The sequence below is a fragment of the Humulus lupulus genome, chromosome 1 (assembly GCF_963169125.1).
Source record: "Humulus lupulus chromosome 1, drHumLupu1.1, whole genome shotgun sequence".
NCBI lineage: Eukaryota > Viridiplantae > Streptophyta > Magnoliopsida > Rosales > Cannabaceae > Humulus > Humulus lupulus.
In genome coordinates, this window is record NC_084793.1 from 88,780,711 (window position 1) to 88,806,074 (window position 25,364).

The following is a 25,364-nucleotide window of genomic DNA, read 5'->3' on the forward strand; positions in this document are numbered from 1 at the left end:
GAACCTTCTCCCGAAGGTTTACTCTTTGTTCATCTCTTTGTTGAATTGTTTCAATAAACAAAATGCATACAAATACACAAAATAACAGAGGTATAGTCGAACCACTAACCTCTACAAAATAAACACTCTTTTTTCTAAAGATGTAAAATAAGTTTAAGAATAGACAAAAAAAGTCCACCTAGGCAAGGCTTCTATGGTAAATATTTATACACAAATATAATCACATAAGACAGCCTATACTAGGTTTGAACGCACACAACTCACTAAGAAATGTTTCCTTAAATAATCAGTCAATTATATTGAATCATCCGAGATCTGAGGAAACAGACAAACTGTCTGTAACTACAGATCAGTATGTATCTGAGCTGTCATTGCAAGATCCTATCTTCAGTTTTAATGAGGATTAATCCAATCCTATCTGTTGAAATCCGGTCATAAGAATCAGATTGTCAAATGAAAGAAGCCAGATATAAAATAAATCAACATTTATTATTTGATTCATATATTAAAAGCTAAGTATATTATCAAACCTTCTATTAATAGAATAGATTGATATAATCAGCTCTTTATATAATCAGAACATAAATGTGAACAGAATTGTTATCCTAAAAATAGGCACGGATGACGTGGCAAGTGATTTCTGGACACGTGGCTGACACCTGGCAAAATTCTGCTAGAGTATCGACTAGTAAAATATTGCAAGCATAGGCAGTTGAGCTTTTTCTACGACCAGCATGGTCGTACACTCCGCATATTTCAAGATGATTTTATAAAGATCTTAGTCAATCCCGAGATTGTCTCCTATAATTCCTGATTATCCGATTAATTAGGAATAAATATCTGTAACAAGTTAATGTAATCTTCCTTGAGCCTATAAATAGAGAAAGATAGCTCAAGGAAGGGACTTGTGGCTTTCTAATTATCTGAGATTAGAGTTTTACGAGTGTATTAGAGCTATCATATTTGATATATTGTTTTGTTCTTCAGAGGTTGGTGAAACTCATTGAACCCTAGTTCTTTGATCACTCCTTTGAGCTATTATATCAATAACAGTTCAAGTGGACGTAGGTTATTACCAGATTCTGGGGCCGAACCACTATAAATTCCTGTGTGTTTTATTGTTTTTGTCATCATCCTCATTTCAACATATCTGTTCACATCAAGCATTTCTGACTCCGTGTCAGTTGACCAAAATCAGGGTCAACATTCTGGTGCATTCATTGAGAACTTCATACAATATTGTTTGAAATATCAATGGCGAAAACTACCAAGAAGACTGGACAGGCGGCTAGCGCTGCACCATCTCACCCGCCTCCTCCTCCTCCGAACGTGACTGAAGATGAGCCTCATCTGGAATTTGATGAGGAAGAGTTAGATTCTGAGGTGCTGAGGAATACCCTGGAGGTATTGCAGGATGAACTGGCCAGTCTGTGGGCCAGCCAGGAAAGTGCTGCCGAGATTATGGCACGGCAGCAACAAGAGATTGAACGACAATGCCTGGAACTAAGTGAAAGGCAGACAGAGATGGACCACCGTCAGAGGGAGGCCATGGCATCCCTCGAAGTAGCCCTACAGCTGGCTAGGAGTCAAGTTGCGCCTGCATCGCAGCCTGATCAACCTACAAATGGGCCGCCCCAAAGGGGTCCTAATCCTAGCCCGCCAATCCAGCCCTCAAGCCCCCAAAGGCCCTAGCAGCCACTGATGCCTCAGGACGATGTCCCGCTGAGGGATCCGGAGGTACAGCCTCCACCCCAGGTTGGTCACGGCAATCCCCCGCAACCAAGGTATAATAGAATCGGGTAGCCACCCCGCAGTCCTAGACGCCATAGGGGCGAAGAGCCAAACCCTCCGAGCAGAGGACAGCGTCCTTCTGGGAACAAAAGGAACTCAGAAACAGGCTCTGCGATCCGGGGCCCCCCACGGCATGATAATGCACGGGGAGCTACCGACCAACATATGCCACCCTCTAACGCTCAGGAGGTTCCAGCCCGGGAAGGCAACCGAGGGAACAGTCGATCCCATCATAGCCAGTCAAGATTCAGAGATGGCCATGATTATAATGAGGCCGACTTAGGCAGAGGGAACGCCGGCTGAAGAAACGAAGAAAGAGGTGGGGGCAGAAGCCTACCACCTAAGGATGACCAACCCGAAAGACGTGACGCTGGGGGGCAGCCCAGACAAAATAACGTCTTTAACCGGCTCGGAGCTAGCGAGCAGCGGAGAAGGGACAAAGATTTAAGAGACATACTCAACAATCGCCAGGAACGGCACAGTGAGTATGTTCCCCCAGCACTGGAGGCCCCGCCGATTCCTGGCGCCATGCAGGCCCAAATAGATGCCCCCAACCAAGCAGTGCAACAGCTGGTCGGGGGAAGAACATCTTATATCGATCACGATAGGAGAAAGGGCACTCCTTTCGTTCAGAGGATAGCTATGGCAGAAACCCCTAGCAAGTTTAAAATGCCTACGCTTCCAAACTTTGACAGGTATGGTGACCCGGTATCTCACGTCAACAAATTTGAGATACAAATGGACAATCAGAAAGTGTCTGAAGACGCTCAGTGCAGGATCTTCCCTGCAACACTTTCTGATGCCGCACAGGAGTGGTTTTTCAAATTCCCTCCTGCAAGTATAGTTTCCTAGGAGATGTTCGTGAAGGAATTTTACGGACAGTTCTATGCGGGTCGTGTGCACCCAATTGAGGCAAATCAGCTGGTCGAAATACGCCAGTAAGACGGAGAACCACTGGAAGACTATGTACAGCGTTTTATGCAAGCAGCTGCTGGAGCAAAAACAGTGGGAGATGAAGGCAAGATGATGGCCATAACTGCAGGGGTTAAGCGTCGCACGCCTCTGTGGAACAGCCTCAGAAAGTATGGAGTCAGGACTACCCAGAAATTTTTGGATCGAGCTGATCGATACATCAAGCTCGAGGATGCCATCGCCAGCGAAGGAAAAACCCGAGGCAAGGATAAGGGGACTGCCGAGCCCGCCAAAGCCGCCAATGGGTCCAAACCCAATGGCAACGGGAACGGCAATGGCAAGAATGGGGGAAAACAACCACATAATGAGCCTTCCACCTCTGACAATAAGCGCGCCAAGGGTAATCGTTATGAACCTCGGTTTACTAACTACACTGCCCTTATTGAGTCTCAGGGAGAGGTCTATCAGGCCACGAGCTCCAGTGTCCCGTATAAGAAACCTGCCCCCATTCGAAAGGATATTTCGAGAAGAGACACTACCAAGTTTTGTCGTTATCATAACGACTACAGACATGATACAAATGAATGAAACCAGCTAAAGGATAAAATCGAGTTCCTTATTAGACAAGGACACTTGAGAAGATAAGTACAGGCCTCGGGAAATTCCCAACAAGAAGCTCCAGGTGGCAACGAGCATGCGCCCGCACACCAACGCTCGCCACCTTTGCAGCCTGACCCCGTAGCTGGCACTTTACTCACCATCTGTGGAGGCCCGCACCACGCGGGAAGCAGTGGAAAGGCGAGGGAACGATATGCTTGGACCCTACGCCATGACCAGGACATCGAGATGATGATTGTGGAGGATAGGGCATCAAAGAAGGCTCGGTCAGAGGATGGTGAGATAACCTTCTCGGATAGCGACGCCCAACATGTCCGGTTCCCACATTCTGATCCGCTGGTCGTGGACGTTCAGATCGCCAATATGATGATGAAAAGAGTACTAGTTGATACAGGAAGTTCAGTGAACATCCTATACAAATTTTCCCTGGAACGCATGAAGTTGTCCCTTAAGGACTTGGAGCCCTGCAACCAAACAATTTATGGCTTCTTTGGTGAAGGACTCACCCCAGGAGGGTCGATCAGACTTCCAGTGATAGCAGGTATAGCGCCCGCTACCAGGACATTACTCGCTACTTTTATAGTAGTTGATTGTCCTTCGGCGTACAACGCCGTCATTGGAAGACCCATACTGGTTGATCTCTGGGCCGTCACCTCAATATGGCATTTGGCCGTGAAATTCCCGATAGACGCAGGGGTAGGACGCGTGTTGGGAAATCAGAGGGAAGCCAGGGAGTGCTACAATGCCTCAATTACAAAGGCGAAGAAAGGAACGTCAAAGAGTACTCCCCCAGATAGGTTGCAGATGGATATTGATACACAAGCCCAATCCGGTGATGGAGTCACCAAATAGGATGTTGCCCAAAGTGAGGATAGGGATTTAGATCCTCGCTTTGGGGATTTTGAGGAAAATGTTGGACCCATCGAGGACCTGGAAGATGTCTAACTTGACGAGAAAGACCCGACCAGAGTTGTTAAGGTCGGGAAAAACTTAGAAGCAACCACAAAGCATGCACTGGTAGAATTTTTGCGAAAGAACCAGGAAGTCTTTGCCTGGTCACACAAAGACATGGCTGGGATAGATCATGCAGTTATCAGCCATGTCCTGAACGTAGACAAGAGTTTTCCACCCGTGCAACAAAAAAGAAGGCTGCTCGATAAGGATAGATCGAAGGCCTTCAAAGAGGAAGTCGAAAGACTAAAGGAGAATGGATTCATCCAGGTGGCGTTTTATCCAACATGGGTCTCTAATCCCGTATTGGTTCCCAAGCCTAACGACAAATGGCAAACCTGTGTGGATTTCACAGAACTTAATAAAGCCTGCCCAAAGGATTGTTTCCCACTCCCAAGGATCGACCAGCTGGTCGATGCGACTGCAGGACATGAGATCCTCTCCTTCATGGATGCATACTCGGGATACAATCAGATTAGTATGCATCCCCCTGACGAGGATCACACCAGCTTTCGGACCGACATGGGGTTATACTGTTATAAAGTAATGCCCTTCGGACTGAAAAACGCAGGTGCGACTTACCAGCGATTAGTTAACCACATGTTTAAGGAGTTGATAGGAGTAAACATGGAGGTGTACGTGGACGACATGCTGGTAAAGTCGAAAAAAGCAGAAGGACATGTGAAGGATTTACAATAATGTTTCGATGTGTTGAACAAATACCAAATGAAATTAAATCCTCTCAAATGTTCCTTCGGAGTCGGATCAGGGAAATTCTTGGGGTTCATTGTCAATTCAAGAGGAATCGAGGCCAACCCCGACAAGATAAAAGCCCTGATCGACATGAAATCGCCAGAGAAGATCAAGGATGTACAAAGTTTAACTGGAAGAATTGCTGCACTAAGTAGATTCATTTCCAAGTCGATGGACAAATGCGTCCCTTTCTTGAATCTACTTAGAGGCAACAAGAAGTTTGAGTGGACAGGAGACTACGAGCAGGCTTTTTAGGCCTTAAAGGCCCATATGGCACAACCTCCTATTTTATCAAAGCCTATCGAAGGAGAAACTTTGTTCATCTACCTGGCAATCACCGAATTTGCTGCCAGTGCGGTGCTAGTGCGAGAGGAAGAAGGCGTACAAAAGGCGGTTTACTATGTAAGCAAGAGGCTAATCAGAGCAGAACTGAGGTATCCTCCCATCGAGAGGTTAGCCTATTGTTTAATCTTGGCCTCAAGGAAACTATGACCTTACTTCCAAGCCCATCGCATCACAGTCTTAACTGACCAGCCCCATAGGCAAGTCCTGCAAAAACCAGAAGCGACTAGGCATTTATTAAAATGAGCAGTCGAACTCGGGCAGTTCGATATTGCATATTCACCATGAGCAGCAGTAAAAGGACAAGTCTTGGCTGATCTTATTGCTGAGTTCACTGAGCTCCCAGACAACGAGCAGTGCGCCTGAGCCCCAAGGAGATACTCCTTCGTGGAAGTTGTTCACGGATGGGTCGTCCAACAAATCTCACGCAGGAGCGGGAGTGATATTGATAACACCAGATGGGCATCAATTTCACTGCGCTATTAGGTTCGACTTCACTGCATCTAATAATGAAGCCGAATATGAAGCATTCCTCGCTGGGTTAAGATTGGCAAAAGACATGAGTATAAAGGTGCTAGATATTTACAGTGATTCATAGCTGGTAGTGAATCAAGTCCTAGGGGAATGTCAAGCACGAGGCCTCAAAATGGTGGCCTACTTGAACAAAACTAGAGATCTATTGGCTCAGTTTGAGAAGTATACCCTCCAGCAAATACCTTGGGATCAGAATTCGAACGCAGATGCCTTAGCCAAACTCGCAAGCGTGAAAGACGCTGACACTTTGAATATTGTGCCAGTAGAAAGATTATGCGAGCCGAGCATAGGAGCGGATGAGACTAATATGGAAATCCGGGTGGAGGATACATGGATGGCACCTTACTTAGAGTATCTTACAAACAGTGTACTACCAGACGACAGAAACAAAGCCAGAACCCTCCAAAGGCAGGCTGCTAGGTACATACTGGTCGATGGTGTTCTAACCCGAAAAGGATATTCCATGCCACTGCTCAGATGTATTACACTGTGAAAGGCTAAAGAGCTGATGAAGGAAGTGCATGAAGGCTTCTACGGGGATCACAGTGGGGGGTAAAGTTTGGCAAAAAAGATTTTGAGGCAAGGTTACTTCTGGCCGACTATGAACGAAGACTCAATGGAGTTTGTGCGAAAATGCAGTAAGTGTTAGAGATTTTCCAAAATCCCGCGCGCAGCTCCCAACGAGTTAAAGCAGATGTAGAGTCCTTGGCCTTTCGCAGTGTAGGGTATAGACTTGATTGGATCCCTGCCAACGGGAAAAGGTGGAGTGAAGTATGCAGTCGTGGCAGTCGACTACTTCACCAAATGGGCCGAAGCTGAGCCGCTCGCTACCATAACGACCAAGAAAGTTCTTGACTTCGTCATCAAGAACATTGTTTGTTGATATGGTTTGCCTCAAAAAATTGTCTCAGACAATGACACCCAGTTTGACAGCGACTTATTCACAGACTTCTGCGAGAGGCACGGGATCGTCAAAATCTTTTCTTCAGTTGCAAATGGGCAAGTTGAAGTAGTGAATAAAACGCTTAAGGACACCCTGAAGAAAAGGCTCGAAGATGCTAAAGGATCCTGGCCAGAGCAGTTGCCCGAAGTCCTTTGGTCGTATAGAACTTCTCATCGAACAGCGACAGGTCATACCCCGTTTTCCTTTGCATATGGGTATGAAGTTATGTTGCCCGTCAAGTTAGATCCCCCCTCACATCGATGAATCACATACGACAAGGACCAGAATAGCCAACTGATGATAGAGTCCCTAGACTCAATTGAAGAGAAATGAGAAAGAGCCCAACTCTGAGTTGCTGCGTACCAGCAAAAGGTCGCCCGGTATTTTAACTCGAAAGTGAAAGAAAGGAAATTCAACGTCGGTGTAACGCCCTACTACCTTAGAGCCGTTACTAAGTGAGTTTAAAACAGAAATTGTGCGTTTAATTGACTCAAAGTGGTTTCTAAAACCAAAAGTGTGATTAAACCAGAGTTTAAGGCTGTATTCTTTTAAAATGGTCAACTTCATTGAAAACGTTAAATATAAAACATCTGGGATCCCAAAATAAGGTTTACAAAATGTTTACAACACCAAAATAGATTTACACTTGATCATCTATCAAAAGAATGGTTAAATACAGCCATATACAAAATGCCCCCAACCAAAGCAGTCGGGCAGGGCGAACATGTACGCGCCGCCCCCACGCTCTCCATACTCATGGCCGGTTGACTGACTCCTTGGTTTTACCTGCCACACGGAGCACCCGTGAGCCGAAGCCCAGCAAGAAAACCCAAATAACACATAACATATGCAAAGCAAATAACTGGCAATAATTCACTGATACATAGGAAAACCACCATAATAAGCAAGTACGGCCATGCCGCTCCCAAGGCCTTACCAAAGCCTGGAGTTTCGGTTCTCACCGCGAGGATAACTCATGTATCCCTTGGGTCCCACCCTGAATATAAGCATCCCATGTGCTGCGTACTTTCGGCCCACGGCCGCCCCGGCCTATGCCGTACCCGGCCTCTGCCGCTCGTTTCATCATAATAACACATATAGTATATTCAAAATAAACATTCACACACATCATGGTTCATTTAAGGTTAAGCATTTGCACGTAATACAATCCGGGGCCACGCCCTACAATCACACAGTGGGGCCATGCCCTAAACTCGGGTGTTACGATTTTCTTACCTTTAGATTAAGTAGCCTTGATCAACCTGACTCCTTGAGCACGATCTTACCCGAGCCCTAGCGCTTACCTAAGAAAAATCCACAAGTCAAAGTCATCACCAATCCTCAGGTCCAAAACCTAGCCTCGGGACTAATCCCGAGCCCCCGGGAAGTCCTAAATCCCCAAAACAAAGTGGCGGAATCGAGCCCCGAACCCTAGGTCAAAATCCCTTCACAAAAGCCCAAAAATCCCCTCTGTGAACAGTGCAGCGCTACAGCGCTCAAAAGGTAGCGCTGTAGCGCTACAAGCAGAACCACCCTCACCAGACAGGGGCTAGCGCTACAGCGCCCCCTGCCTAGCGCTGTAGCGCTAGTTGCAGCACAGCAAAACCAAAAATCGAATCTTGCGATTTTCTTCCCCCATTTCGAACCCAAACTTGTCCCACTCTTTCCCAAGCCCAAAAACAAACATATATACACCACACACTCATCCCAAGCACCCCAAGAACTCAATCCCAAGCTCAAGCAAACCACAACTCAAAATCTAACCCAATGAACCCCAAAACCTGAAAAATCAATCAAACAACAAGGATAGGGTCTTAGAAATCATACCGTGGGTGGAATTTCGACCTTGAACTGCACCCTAGACCTCCTTGACTTGCACCTTTACAACCTTGACCTGATTTCCCCAAAAACCCCATCCATTTAGCTCAAAAACACAGTTCAAAACCAGCAAAACCCTAAACACGAAAACCTCAAGAACTTACCTCAAATCTCTGATTTGATCTTGCTAATCTCTTGCAAATCCACAAACCTAGCTTACCACTGAGCTTCACCTCAAGAAAAATCAAAGAAAAAGGGTGGGAGAACCACAAACCAAACCTTCAAAGCCAACCCTTCAGCTTTCCCTCTCTTCTTTTCTCTTCTTTCTTTTCAGCCTAAAGTTTTCTCTACTAAATCCACTAAGTATAAAGGCCTCCTTTATTTTATCTCTTGCAAGCCTAATGACCAAAATACCCTCTCTTATCAATTCTAAGCCTTTATGTCCATAAAGGGCATTTTAGTCCTAATACCCAAATTCCCACTAATTCCTCAAGTGTTCCTAATAAATCCCCAAATACATTCCCAAATTCTTGATTAACTCCCCAAGCTTAACCCAAGCCTGGTACAGGTTCCCGCTAACCCGCTCGTTCTAGGATCGTCTCGAGTCATAGATCACAGGTATCAACATAGTCATGCCCAACATGGCCAAATTACAAATATGCTCAATCAGGTCTACATGCATATTAATTCACATAATCATGCACCACAATAAATCACATAATCATAAAACGTGCACTAAATCATAATCATGCATAAAACCCATTAAAGACCCACACAGAATTCCATTATGCCCTCCAGGCACGCTATCTCAGGCCCTAAGCCTTAACACCGAATTTGGGGTCGTTACAGTCGGTGACCTAGTACTACGACGAGTTTTCTTAAATACCCGCGATCCCACTGCTGGAGTGCTCGGACCAAACTGGGAAGGACCTTACCAGATTGAAGAAGTCCTTCATCCATGCACCTACAAGCTTGCATGCTTAAATGGAGATCTCGTTCCACGCTATTGGAACGGTGAACACTTGCGCAAGTATTACCAATAAACAGTCCTTTTTAAAGGACTGGCTTGTATTAATTTTTACTTTTTACAAGTTTCGAAAAAGGGTTAGCCACGTTGTATGGCTAATCGCTTATAAGTGTAAGATGTTTTTTAAGATCACTCGTAAAGACATGTTTAGTCCATTTTTAATACGATATTATAAGGGACTGTGCGCAGCCAGTCATTCTTGCCAACCTTTGTAAATTTATTTTTACAAGTATTTGTTCATTACGTGTGTTGTTTTGCTATATTATAAGTGTTACGTTTCCTACCGAGCAGTAATGTTCGCTGGCTTTCACCTGAAACTCCTCGACGGCCTTTGCCCGAGCCTGCTCGATGGTAGCAGTGGCACGGGTACGAGTGGCAGTTATTGTCAGCATGGCCTGCAGTCAAGGAATAAAAGTTAGACTATATTACAAGAAGGAGAGGTAAAGACCAAGAGGAAGAATACTTACACTAGCCACTTCGTTAAGAGCCCTGTTAAGGATCTGATCAACCCCCATGCTCTTATCTTTAGCCATTGCCTTCCTGCAACGGTCGTGCTTCAAGATATGAGCAAGGCGATCTTTAGCTGATCGCAGGGAGCAAGGCGATCTTTAGCTGATCGCGGGGTCTGTTCCCTTCGCGCCGCAGGCGGAGGGTTAGCAGCAGGGGTAGTCTCCTTCTTAGCAGGAGCAGAAGGCTGGGCAGAAGGTTGACCAGTAGGTCCATCCTTGGAAGGATCATCTGTTCGACTCTTCTTGGCCGGGGGTCCTTGGCTTGATTCGTCATTATGCCTCTTAGCTGATTTCCGTCAAACCAGGGGGACTTCCTCATCCGCCTGAGTCTGATACAGATTGAAAACGTTGGGAGTAGCCATCTCTGCAGATAAAGAAAAACATGCAGACAGTAAGAAAAAGGCGGATAAAAAATCATGGAAAATCAAAAAAGAGGTCACAAAGTTTAATACCCGAGCTACAACTACTGGTTGCTATACTACTGACTCTATTAGTCATACACTCACTATCTAGCACGAAGAAGTCTGGCCCTAGATTTGGAGTATACGTAAAATTTCCGTCCCCTTCAAACAAGTGACAGGGAATTGGAAAGCTATTTAAAAGCAAGATAACAATACCATTTTCGTCTGAGGATTCATCCAGGTCTATGACAAACTCTGTTGCCTTTTGTTTCCCCTTGCCTTGGGGTGCAGAAGGCCTCTCTACTGAAGGGACACCAATGGGTTCCCTGCTCGTAACCCCCGTTGGCCTCCTTCGGGGAGGAGACGCCAGGGGTTGCTGCTCGGGATCCCCCTCGGCCGTGGCATCTGCCACCATGGGTCCTCTTGTTTCATGGCGAGGAGCTAGGAGGCTAGATAACCTCAGATTTTCATCAGTGACCAGGGACTTAACGCTTTTTTCAGCGTCTGCCATCTTGGCCAGTGCGTTGGACCTCAACACCATGTCTGGTGTTGGGTTTGGACGTAACCATGGTCCTGAAAGGCACAATATACTTTAGAGAAGTGCAGAAGAGTTTGTTAAGGAAAAGTATCGACCAGTGAAAGTAGCATTTACCTCCTCGAGTGAAGGTCAGGTTGTTCGTAGTCATGTCTGGCATGGGGAAGTACTCTCTATTGTACTACCCCACGTTAGAAATATGAGTAGTGTCACTCAGGAACATTCAGCTTGTTTCCTGGTGATAGAGATGAAAAAAGCCCATCCCGTATTGTTGAGGGTTGGACTTAAGGTCAAAGAGGAAGTTGACCTCATGAGGAGTGGGTTCTAGCCATTTTTTGAGTTTATAAAGGATATAGAGTGCGGCCAACATTCTATATCCGTTTGGGGTAATTTGAAAGGGGGCAACACCAAAGTAGTTGGCCACCCCCTGGTAGAAAGGATGTAGAGGGAGGATAGCCCCGGCCTCTATGTGATATCTGGACCAAGCGCTATAGACGCCCCCAGGCAGGTTAGCTCTTTGGTCAGCTGCAGGGATTGTGAGATTAACTGCGGTAAGAGGATACTTCCTACGATAGTTGGCAAGCATCCAGGGAGTCACCTGGCTGGTAGGAGAGAGGTACCACTCGACATCAGGAAGGTTCTGATGCCAAGGACGAGCCCTGACTTGAATACGAGGGTCTGGGGCAGCATTTTCTCGACCACTAGTCGAGGGAACCCTGGCCTGCGAATCAGGCTGGGCAGAAGAATTTGGATTGTTTTCAGGGTTTGGTTTTTTCTTGCCTAGAGACTTAGAATGGACCATTTGAGGTGGTGATGGTTAAGATCTAGAAGAAACTCTGGAAAACGGAATCTCGTAAACTCGGTCGGTCGGTTGTTCTTCGCCTTCAAGCAGCTGTGCAAGAAGATCGTCGTCGATGGGCCGCTCACCTCCCCACAAATCTAGCGTTAAAATCTGCGAACAGAAGAATGGGGAGGTGAGGATGAAGAATTTTGAAAGTTTTTTAGAATAACGCTAGTCGAGTATAAAAGTTAAGCTTTTATACAACAACATTCTAAAAAAAACTAAATTTTTCGCACGAACAGTTTGAGAAATAGATCAAAAAGTGAAAGCAAAAAGTTTTTTGAAAAAGCTTTTTTAACTCCTTTTAGGGCGGGAAAAACTTGGTTTTTCAACTGGCATAAAAATCGAATTTTTACTTCAGTTTTACGTCCTAAAGTCGTGATCTCAATTATCAAACTAACTCGTGTCTCCTTAATGGCAGAAGAAATATCATCATATACAGTATCACCCACAAAACCCCCTACTGTCATGCATCTCAACCCAGAAACAGATGAACTCAACAGTCAATCAACAGAGGCATGCACGGAAAAAATCTAGAGCATAAAAGTTCTGAGACTTACTAGAAAAAAGATCGTGGAGATTTGAGAGAGTTTTTGAGGGTCGAAGAACTCACGGACTGAACCTTGAAACGCTAAAAGACGGTCTCCAGAAGAAAATGGAAGCTCTGGTATTAGGGTTTCTTGAAAGAGTAATAGCTTGCGTAAAAAGAAAAAGAAGACTTTGGAGAGACTATATATATTTTTGTCCATGGCATTAAAAGGGAGTAATCATCAGTTTCCTCTTTTTCGAAGCATTGGGAAGGGTGAAAGCCGTCGAAAGGTTACTTGGGAGCTGAAAAGCCGTGATTAGACAATGGTACGTTACTTTTCCCAATATTGCACGAATTATTCTGACAGGTCTGTTGGGGTAATTGAAGGGTCGTTTCCTTAAAAGTTTATTTATTGCTCATAATAAATAATCTTGGGGGGAAAATGTTATCCAAAAAACATGCACGGATGACGTAGCAAGTGATTTCTGGACACGTGGCTGACACCTGGCAGAATTCTGCTAGAGTATCGATCAGTAAAATATTGCAAGCATAGGCAGTTGAGCTTTTTCTACGACCAGCATGGTCGTACACTCCGCATATTTCAAGATGATTTTATAAAGATCTTAGTCAATCCCGAGATTGTCTCCTATAATTCCTGATTATCCGATTAATTAGGAATAAATATCTGTAACAAGTTAATGTAATCTTCCTTGAGCCTATAAATAGGAAAAGATAGCTCAAGGAAGGGACTTTTGGCTTTCTAATTATTTGAGATTAGAGTTTTACGAGTGTATTAGAGCTATCATATTTGATATATTGTTTTGTTCTTCAGAGGTTGGTGAAACTCATTGAACCCTAGTTCTTTGATCACTCCTTTGAGCTATTATATCAATAACAGTTCAAGTGGACGTAGGTTATTACCAGATTCTGGGGCCGAACCACTATAAATTCCTGTGTGTTTTATTGTTTTTGTCATCATCCTCATTTCAACATATCTGTCCACACAAGCATTTCTGACTCCGTGTCAGTTGACCAAAATCAGGGTCAACAAGAATAAAAATGAAATAATCTTCTATTGAATGTCGAGATTACAACAAATAAATCAAAAAATATTTTGTCAAATAGAATTTACAACCACAAATATCAATTTTTTCATTAACTTTTGTTATAAACTTATAGATCCATACTCTCAATTACAATAACACACCATTGAAATCAAAAGAAAGATATCCATTTTTTTTTTATTTAAAACAAAGTAAAATGTTAATTTTATTTATCATAAAAAATTTATAAAAATTGATTCATTTTTACCAATTTTTTTTTTTTGATCAAGAAAGAAAATTTATTGATCAACCAACAGATTACAAACAAAGGCCAGAGCAATAGCTCCCCCAAAACAAATTACAGATTAGTAACAAAATCTAACATTTGTCTCTCTCTAGTAGACAACTTCCTAGTATTGGAATTAAGAACTCTGGTTTTGATAGAAAACCAGATCAATTGATCAATTTTGGTAACCGAATAACAACTATTATCAAAATAACATTTGTTTCTATTAAACCAAATAAAATAGACAGCAGCTGCAAGAGTAGCGGAAACCACCTGGCCCAGCCAATCTCGCCTACAACCAGCCAACCAAACATGCCAATCATTAGAATTACCAGGTCAAATCGCCTCTCCCAACCAGTTAGCAATAGCTTATTTGATCTTCTCAGAGAAAATGCACTCAAAAAAGAGGTGTGAATGAGATTCATTCATCTGATAGCAAACAGGGCAGGTCAAAGAAGTAATATTCACATGAGAACTATGGAGTAAATCTCTAGTGAGTAAGTGGTTATTGACAGCTTTCCACAGAACAAAATGGTGCTTAGGTACTGAAAGTTTGTGCCAAACTGAACGCCCATAATCAATCTTCACACCAGAAATAAAATGAGTATACAGCTACCCAACCTTAGCTGTCCGTGCACTACAGCAGCTGCCAAATCTGGCCCAGACACAATAGGACTCAGCTTGATCAATTTTATCCAATACCAGCTATCATCTTGTTTCAAAGTATAGTCCCTAATTGGCACTCCTTTTAAGTATATAGTATTCACCCATTTCACCCATAGGTTATCCTGTTTAAAAGAAATGGCCCAGAGAAACTTTGCAATCATAGTCTTATTCTAAGCAGGCCCTTCTCTAAATCCAAGACCTCCATAAGCTTTAGGACAATAGAAAAATTCCCAAGAAGCCAGGTGAAATTTTCTGCGGGTTCCCTTCACACCCCACAAGAAGTTCCTACACAAACGATCAACATCTCTAACCACATGTTGAGGCAATAGAAAAATATTCATCCAATGGTTTCTAATCCCCAATAAGACAGATTGAATTAACTGAGTTCTACCAGCATAGGACAAGTTTCGGCTGGCCCAGGAATTAAGAGACAATCTAATCTTCTTGAGAATAACTTCAAAGTTAGAGGCCTTACATTTGGTAGGCCTAAGAGGGACACCAAGATACTTCAGAGGAAAAGACCCCTCCTACAGATTGGTACAGCTCAAAACAGACTCCTTAGCAACATCAGAAAACCCACCTAAGTAAATACGAGATTTACGATGGTTGATAGACATGCCTGAAGTCAATTTGAACTCAGCAAGCGCTGTATGCAAAATCTGCACAGATTGAGGATTAGCCTTGCAAAAAATAAGCAAATCATCCGCAAAGCAAATATTAACAAGATTGACTGATTTGTACATAGGATGAAATCTGAAACCTTTATTGCTGGATGCTTTGATTAACATTTGAGTAAGGTAATCCATCACAATGTCAAAGAGTAAAGGAGAAATAGGATCTCCTTGTCTAAGCCCTTTACCTCCCTTAAATTGCCCTTGGATTCTACAATTTGACAGTAACGAATAGGAGGTGCCTCTCAAGCAAATCATGATCCAACGAATAAATCTACTAGGAAAGCAAAGAGCTTTTGGTAAATTCTCCAAGAAGTCCCAATCAATTAAATCATAAGCCTTGCTAAGGTCAATCTTCATAACACACCTAGGAGAGCTATTTTTCCTATTGTACCCCTTTATCAAATCTTGAAATATTAGAACATTGTAGGCAAGAGATCTATGCTTTATAAACGCACCTTGATTAGGGTTAATCAAAGAAGGAAGGATTGAAGCAAGCCTACTACAAAGCATCTTAGAAATGCATTTATAGATGGTAGTACAGCAAGCTATTGGTCTAAAGTCAGCAGCATTAGAAGGCTGGTCCACCTTCGAAATCAGCACCGAAAGAGTATCATTTAAGCTTTGGGGAATTAGACCCGTCTCAAAAAACTCAAGGACAGCCAGTGAAACCTCCCTGCCTATTTCTTTCCACATAACTTTGAAAAAACCAACCCGATACCCATCAGGACCAGGACTGGATGAATGCTAGAGAGGGCCATTTTAACATCATGAAAAGTGAACGGTTTAATTAGATCCAGTTGGGAAGCCAGATCTAAAACCAGACCACAAGATATACTTTGCATATCAATTAACCACTATCTCTACCCGAACATCCCAAGAAGCTCTAAAAATGATGAAGGAAATTGTGAGCTACCTTCTCATAATCATCAACAACAGACCCATCAGCTGATATATAAGAAACTATGTGATTGGACATCTTCCTTTTCTTCAATCTGGCATGAAAATAAGTCATATTTTCATCCCCAAATCGAAGCCAAGTGATCTTACTCTTTTGTCTAAGAAAACTCTCAAAAAATTTCTCTTGTCTTCTATAATCCAAATAAGCTTCTCTTTCTGCCGAGACCAAAGAAGCATTGCTAGGATCAACAAACAAAGCATTCTGAGCCTGCTGGAACAAAGATTTACTTTGCTCAAATTGACACCCAACATCCCCCATAATCCTCCAGTTGAATCTCTTTAGCACATGTTTGAGCCTAATAAATTTCTTAGCCAGCCTCATCAAAAAATCACCCCTAGAACAGATAGGCTTAGTCCAGCTACCTAACACACTATCTCTGAATTGAGGATGAGAAGACCACATATTAAAGTATCGAAATGGCTGAATCCCCAGATTCTGGACTTCAACTTGTTTGATAAGCAAAGTACTATGATCAGATACCACCTCCCAATGGGAAGAAGCTGAAGCTAACGGAAACATATCCACCCAAGCCTCATTACAGAATATCTTATCTAATTTAGAAAAAATGTGATTCCCTCCATTTTTTTTATTAGACCAAGAAAATAAGGTCCCATAACCTTCATTTCTTCAACCAACCCGAGAGCCAACCAATTTTGAGCATCCTGCATTTCCTTCCCTGATATAGGCCTCCCACCCAAATGATGCATGATGTCAAACACTGCATTAAAATCCCCCAAAACTAACCACGGCTGAATAGGCAAATGCACTTGAGCCAGACCATTCCACAAAACTATCCTAGATTCTAAACAATTGGAACCATAAACAATAGTGAGACAGAACTCTTGGTTCCTACTACAAATATGAACTCGACAATGTAACATTTGTGAAGACTCCTGAATAATACCAACGTGAGCCAGGTGAGATTTCCAAATCAATAAAAATTCGCCCTCTAGACACTCACTGCTATAATACATCCAATCAGAAAAAGAAGAACTCATAATATCCTTAATTTCCCCCCCTTGATTTTAGTTTCAATTAAGGCTCCAATACCAACCTTATTCAATCTACAGACATCTAATACTGACATATGTTTATTCTTCCTGTTCAACCCTCTAACATTCCAACTCAGGATGTTGCAAAACTCCATTTGGATTAGTAGTAAAATCCTGTTAAGGTAGAGTCTTCTGAATCTCTTGCAAAGCACTATAGGAGTTTTTAATTGGATCACAAGCAATTGGAACCTTAGTTTTCCCATTCCCAGTTCTTTTCGGAATAGCCTAACCAATATCACTCAACCTAGCACCAACTTGAGCATCTACTTGAGGAGTTTTCTGATTCATTACAGAACTGCTCTGCTTCAAAGTAACAACTTCCTCAACCTTCTGCTGAACAAATTCTGGTATGCTCCTAGATTCTTTCTTCCTCCAGAAAGTTTCGGCTTCAAACTTACAAGAGCTTGAAGAGTGCCCTAGCTTCTTACAATTAGAGCATTTAGTTGGAAGCCACTCATACTCAATCGGTTGTTCCATAACCTGTCCCCGCTCATTGAGATAGTTCATAAATTGAGGGAGCTAATCAGCTATTTCCATGTCCACCAAGACTCAGGCAAACCTTAACATGGTCCTATCCTTGGTAATCTTATCCACCATAATTGGCTTCCCAATTGTGCTAACAAGAGCACTCAAACACTTGGCACCCCAATATTGTAACCCAAGCTCAGGTAATCTAATCCACACTGGTACTGTTTTTACTAACCTCAATGAATCTAAATCAGTTGTCCAAGGTCGAAGGATGACAGGTTTCTTGTCGAAGTGAACCACACCAGCTTCTAGAACCAGGTCACGGGTAGCTTCATCACAAAATTTCATCATTGTGAAACATGAATTCAGGCGAGCCATTCTCTCAATACCAAGTTTTCCCCAAATCCTTTTTATGAATACTTTAAAGATGGCTAATGGAGGATTAGCTCCAATCACAACACAAATAAAAGCTGATTTCCAAAAGGATGCTTCAACTGCATACCCCCAAATGAAGGAAGAAATTCTTTAAATTTAGCCCAGTTTTCTTTTGCTGATTCTTGGAAGTTCCCAGTCTCAACCTCATTAGCCCAAGAAACTGGACCCTGATCACCTTTAGAATGATGCATCCCCCTCGAAATACCTACAAAGACCCATGGATCAGATATCTTCTGCGCAACATTAACATCATCCCCCATCGCACTATCGTCGTACTCCCTAGGTCCAAACCCATGATTCGCATCAACATCTTCTTCCTCCTTCGTAATCTCCGGATCTGGAGATGGAAGAAGAGAATTTGTTGAAGGGAGCTCTTGAATAATATCTTGTTTGGCTGGCTTCTGCAAAGATTTACCAATTTTTTTTAATAAGTTAAAATTTTGACATATTGCTTTGTACTCTAAAATATTAATTTAATACAATCAAAACAGAGAATTTATTTTCATCATGTCTTTTAAAATAAAAAAAATTAGAAATCTTTATTTTGATTTTAATTGTTTGTTATTCTATTTGAGATTATGAATTTATAAGTTTATAATAAAAGTTAATGAAAAAATGATATTTGTAGTGAAAGTACCCAAGTTTTTTGCATTTGCACTTAAGTACCCAACTTTATTTTTTTGGCGGTAAAAGTACCCAAGATCAACTTTTAATTACATTGTTAGTATCTGCCATTAACTTGTCGTTAAATTGTAACGATGGGTACTAACGGTGCAAGTAAATGTTAAACTTGGGTACTTTTGCAATAAAAAATAACTTGGGTACTTAAGTGTAACATTTTGAATAATATGGGTACTTTCTCCACAAATATCCCTAATAAATATGTTATGGCCCAATTGACACCATTATTCAATATTACATTACTCGAATTTAATATGAATATTCATTTGTTAAAAAAAATGTATATGAATATTCATTAATTAATTAAGTTTAAAATGCATACAAACATCTCTAAGTTTTACTAAATCTATATACAACAAAACGTAAGAATGTTGAGACCAAAATATTTTTATTACTATGACAATGTTATAACTTAATAGAATTATATCTATAAAATGTTCGAAATATACACATTTAAAACTAAATTAAATAATAATTGATAAAACATGTCAAATTTAATGTATAAACATTGATAAACAAAAATGACATAAATGTATAGTTACAATGTACATATCTATATAATGTTGGAAAATATACAAAATTATTTTAGAAGTCTAGTATATGTATACATAAATATATTTAATATTAAGACAATTATTACTATGTGGAGACATATTTTCTAAAGGCGGGATCAAGAAATATTATAACTTATTACAATGTGGAGTTTATTCTTATTTATAACTCATTCCAAGTTGGGGCTAAAACTTATATGGCAATGTAGAAATTATATAGAGTGACACTTTATGGAGGTTCTACTGTATAAAAAATTAAATGTCAATATGCAACAATATGGATAAAGCCTAAAGATAAGAAAATTATTAATAGCGGCAAAACTCCCGATAAGTAGTTTATTTTGCAACAATTAACTCCCTATGTAAAATATATGGTAGTAAAACTCCCTACTGTTAAGGATTTGTTGCAGCGTTACTTCTTGTTGTTTAGTTTGCACTACAAGAAAAAATGCTTTTAATAACACCGAAAATGTGTTATCAAAACATACGATAACTCAAGATCAGATGGACTGAGCCAACTGAGTTTCTTCAGTACAGATGGCAAAAATACAAGAATTCTCTCTCTAGAATACTCAGACCCAACTTTCTCTCTCTAGAATACACAGTCCCAATTTTCTCTCTCTAGAAAGAATAAGCAGAAGAAGAACCTCTCATCCCATAAGCTCTCTATTTATAGGCCTGGGATCCGCAACTGATATCCCCTTATGATAGGGATATTTTATTATATTTATTACATTTAAACATTCAAAATTCAAAATGTAACAAACCCCCCATTTGTGGGAAGAATGAGAGATTCCCGCGTATGTTGTTGAAGCTGTCTCTGGGAATCTTGACTTAGTCTCCTCTAGCTAGTTGATCCACCTCCTACTGACCACCCATGCAAGTGTTGGTCGGACGTGCATGGTGGTAGGACATGCATGGTGGTAGGACATGTTTTCGTGGGTTGAACGTGCATGGTGGTAGGACATGCACTTCCCTCCTCTAACATGGCACTCTCCTCTAGCATGCCATGTTCCTCCTTGAACCAATCTCCTTGGCTTCTCCTCGGACCAAAGTGGTCTGAGGCAACCTCCTTGGCACCTCACCTTGGACAACATTGAGGCAACCTCCTCCATGACATCTCACCTTGGACAAGTTCAAGGCATTCTCCTTTAGCATCTCCCAAACATGTCCGATCGAACAATGTATAGGCTCTCCTTATCAAAATCTAAGTCTCCATCCTCTTGCATGAGACTCCTCCTCCTTAGCTACTTACCTTGGACATGTTCGAGCCAACACTTAGGAAACCTTGGGAGGCTTGCCTCCTACACACCCTTGGGGTCTCTTAGGACCACATCCTCCTTGGGGTCTCCTAAGACCACTTTCTCCTTGGGGTCTCCTAAGACCACTCCCTTGGGGTCTCCTAGGACCACTCCCCTTAGCTCTCCTAGAATGCATTCTCCTTAGCCTCCTAGGATGCATTCTCCAATTTTTGGGTATAACATTTGCCCCCCAAGTTTATTATACAATTTCCCTCGTATGATAAACTTTTCTTCTGGCAAAATATTCTTGAGATCATTCAAAAGCTTCTATCCGGTTGATAACTTTCCCGTAAACTCCCATGACAAAACTTGTCTTGAACTTGTCTTGTGGCTTCTTCAAACTCTATTTTCTTGATACAATGAAAACATAAGCTCCCTTTGTATATGTTGCAAAATCATCATAGTATAGAGACAGGTTTTAGCAATTTGATCCGATCGAACCATGCCCGATCGGATGAACACTCTTCTTGGCATCTCCAACCACGTCCGATCGGATGAACACTCTTCTTGGTATCTCCAACCATGTCCGATCGGATGAACACTCTTCTTGGCATCTCCAACCATGTCCGATCGGACATTGCGTACCCTTGGCCCAAAACAAAGTCCATCTTTTGGCTTGTACGGGACTTCTCCTCTGACTTGCTCCGAGCCAACCACCTAGGAAGTTTACCTCGGACATGCCCGAGCCAAACGTTTGGCACACATGCATGGTCTTCCTCGGACATGTCCGATCGGATGTTAGGACTTCTTGTCTCTCCTCGGACATGGGTTCAAGGCAATCACTTTGGCTCTCCTCGGACATGTCCGAGCCACATATTTTTGGAAGCTCAAACCCAGGTCCGATCGGACTCTTCGTGAACTCCCCTTGGACCAAGGTGGTCCGAGCCAACCATTTGGGACACATGCATGGTCCTCCTCGGACATGTCCGATCGGAGCTCACACGATCTTTCCTCGAACCAAGGTTCAAGTCAATGACTTGGCTTTTCCTCGAACATGGTCCGATCGGAGCTTGTGTGGCCTTTCCTTGGCCAAAATCTAAGTCCAATCTCTTGAAGCTTACTCCGGATAGCTTCGAGCCAACCTCCTTGAAGCTCACCTCAGCTAGGTCCGAGCCAAGTAATGTGGATGCTTACCTCAGATAGCTTCGAGCCAACCTCCTTCAAGCTCACCTCGGATAGGTCCGAGCCAAGCACTAGGCTCCTCCAATTATGTCCATGGGACCTCTCCTTGGACTTGGTTCGAGCCAATCTTTATGGAAGCTCACCAAGCTAAGGTCCGAGCCTGTAATGACCCACTAATCTAGACTCTTGGACCATTATCGAACTATACATACAAATTCTTACTAAAACATACATTTGCGAAAATACCATAATTTATTATAAACTTGTAGAAACAAAGGTTACTTTCATAAAATTAAGTAGGATATGGGTACCCATTGTCTTTAAAACAAAAATAACTTAAAGTGAAAAGAGTTACATAGAAAATGCGGAAAATACATGTAAAACCATAAAAAAAGGTAAAATGAGACTACATCCTCGAATCGAATAACGCTCGGCCCCTTGACTCCATTCACCATCGATACACATCCTCTAAGCGTCACGAATCTTACCGCCTCTAAAGCTTATTTTCATGCACATAAAATAGAAAGGAATGAGCCTAATGCCCAACAAGGAAAATCTAACACATAGTCATAAACATAAATTTCATAATAAACGTAAAGACATATCATAACACTTAATACATACACTTATTATAATGGCCATTATTACTTGGGGTCCCATAGACTAAACAAGCTTATGCCCATGAGATTAGTGGGGTCCTACTAGCTAAGTAGGCATATGCCCATAATCTTTTTGGGGTCTTGTTAGTCAAATAGGGCATAAGCCCAAGCCTACAAACATACACATTCATAACATATTCATAACATATCATATTTCATAACATAACACATAAGATGACATAAGCAATACACATATAGATTCTATCCTATTTTCCTTACCAAAGTTACCGGGATATGATGGACTGAGTTAGGACTTTTGGAACACTCCTAAAAACATATGAGAAAGAGCGAGTCTTAAGAAGAAGAAATGAAAATGAATAGGAAGGCTAAACCATTGAGAAATATGCTTACCACAACTTATGTGCTTAAGAACTTGGATTCCCTAACCAAAATAAGAATGAGGTTAGGGGACTGAGTAGAAGGCTTTGAGAAAGAAAATAACATGAAACAAATGAAATAGAGTTTCGGGTTTACCTCAAAGACTTGCAAGAACAATTTAACCACAACCGAAATACTAACGAACCTCACTTCCCAAAGTGTTTGATAAGCTTATGATGTTTAAGCTTATGATTTTCCCAAACCAGGTGTTTACACTCTCACACTCACTTAGCACTAGCAGCTTCTGAACTTAGAGTAAAAGGTGAATAATGGCTGGGTACTAGGTCCTATTTATAGAGTTTGGGAATGAAAGTATCTTGATTTTACTTGAATAAAAATAATGGCTTTTTAGATGAAAAATATTTGAATAATCGTTCAGCAGAGGCTGAAGACTCGTTCAAAAGATGCTGGACTTATGGAGGAGTTTGAATGGCTGAAAGGAAAAGAATTCAAAAGTGTTTGAATTTATGCTGGAGGAGGCGATATATCGCCCCCTGTAGGCGATATATCGCCTGGGCCAGTATGCCCGAGGTGACCGTGCATCGTCTCGTGTTTTCCGTATCTACGTGCTGCGATATATCGCCCCCTATAGCTGCGATATATCGACACACGCTGAATATTTAAACACGAAATTACACATTTTTAGCTAAGTTTGAATGGAGTAAACAGCCTTGACTAAGCCTTCAACGTATTCAAAGCTGCTGACTGACCCTATAACATTCAAACTTTACTCTTTATTAAATTTAATCCTAAAAAATACTTAATCCTTAATCACCATTCATAACATGTGCTTAAAATCCTATTGGTTGATATCTAAACCTTATAGTATAATAAATATAATCCTTAATATCAGTCATATTAATCCATCTTAGGTTATACTTAATATTCTTAAACTATAGGTTAAACTTAGAAAATCTATAAGTACTACTATGAGTGTCCAAATAATTCCCGGTCTGAACCAAAAATCCACAGTAACAAAGATAATACTATACATACTATAATACTACTAAACAATTAGCTAAGTAAAGTTCTTGGACTCTACAGAGCCAATCCCTTGGCACATATGCATGGCTCTCCTCGGACATAGTCCGATCGGAGATATTCAACATGGTCCGATCGGAGATATGCAACATGGCTTTCATGACCTTTCCTTGAACCAAGGTCCAAGCCAATGTCTTGGCTTCTCCTCGGACATGGCCCGAGCCAAGCATTTGGCTCCTCCATCAAGGTCTGATCGAACATAATGTAGCTTCCAACCACTCAAGCGTGTTTCTCCTCTTCAGATGCAGCACCTTAGGCACCAATATCTGGGCCTAGATCCTTGGACGTAGGTGAGATGCTCCTTGGATCAACATGCATCCGATCGGCCATCTCAAGGTATGCTTGGACACCACATTTTTCAAACACTTTAAGCACCTTCTAAGCATGCACATTCGATCGGACATAGGCAGCATCACCATTTGGACGCTTCTCCTTGGAACTAGACACACCTTTCGGACCAAACATGGTATACTCCAATGCTATAATTTTTTCAAACATTTCACCTTTAGGCACTCTTAGGTACGTTCAGGAAAAACCATCAAAGCACCTTGTTTGAACCTCCCAAAATTATTTTGAGAGATTGATTTCTCTCAATCAATCTTGGTGAAAACTTGACTTCTCCTTCCAAGGAAAATTTTTCACCATGTAGCATCTATTTTGCATGCATTTGTTTGATTCAGTCCAGGGAAGTTGATCGATGATACATGCTTAGCCGACCAGGGAAGTTGTATCTGCTCTCTTGAGCAAGAAAACTTTGCACCTGATCAGCTAAACTTGTAGTTGTTGGCATTTATACTTTACTTCTCCTTGTTAACTTAAAACATTCTAAGTCTCCTCTAGACTTAAAAAGTTATAAGTTTTTTGTGAAGAGTAAAGTCACTCTGGTGTATGCCTTAGATTTTTGCATGAGTACTTAGTTTTCTAACTTAGAAATTCTAGACATTTCATAAGTCCATGCTAAGTATACTTTCTCACACTCTTATTGCTCTAACATTTTATGAGCATGATGTTTATGGTCACACGAATATCTGCTCCTAACTTGAAATTTTAAAAAAAATCCCAAGTTACTTAAGCTTTGCCAAGCAAGTTAGCTTAATGGCCTTTTTGGACTTCGAAAATTTACAAGTCAGCCTAAAAACAGATATATTAACTCGTGCTCTTATTGCCTGTGTTAAGTTATATACCAGCATACCCCATGTGCCCCCCAGGTGGTTGGAGGTTGAAAGATCCTTAGTCACTTGCTACCTGACTGAATCTGTTCGAGCAGTTAACTACTCGTGAAACACATAGAATATATGGAAAATACTCAAGCAGTTGAACACTGCTTGAACATATCGACCAGTTGAACACTGCTCGGATAACTAACACACATGCATATTTGTAGCAAGAATCGACCACGCTGCGCGTAGTCTCTTTTATTACTCGTAAATTAAAATGGACAAAACATGTCTAATAACGAGTCTTAAACAACCAAAATTGTTCAAAATAAAATGACTGGCTAGCAAATAACCAGTTCATACACCAAACTTAAATAACAAGTCTAAA

At 41.7% G+C, this 25,364-nt stretch overlaps 1 protein-coding gene across 1 annotated transcript; it reads right to left on the reverse strand.

The window, feature by feature from the left end:
- Nucleotides 1-15,026: 15,026 nt before the first annotated feature.
- LOC133817969 (uncharacterized) lies at nt 15,027-17,660 on the reverse strand. Its single transcript, XM_062250642.1, has 4 exons — nt 17,414-17,660; nt 16,749-16,933; nt 16,087-16,662; nt 15,027-15,917 (listed from the first exon to the last, which is right to left on the reverse strand). Exons 1-4 carry the CDS (start codon nt 17,658-17,660, stop codon nt 15,027-15,029), a joined length of 1,899 nt encoding a protein of 632 aa, XP_062106626.1.
- Between the last annotated feature and the right edge of the window lie 7,704 nt (nt 17,661-25,364).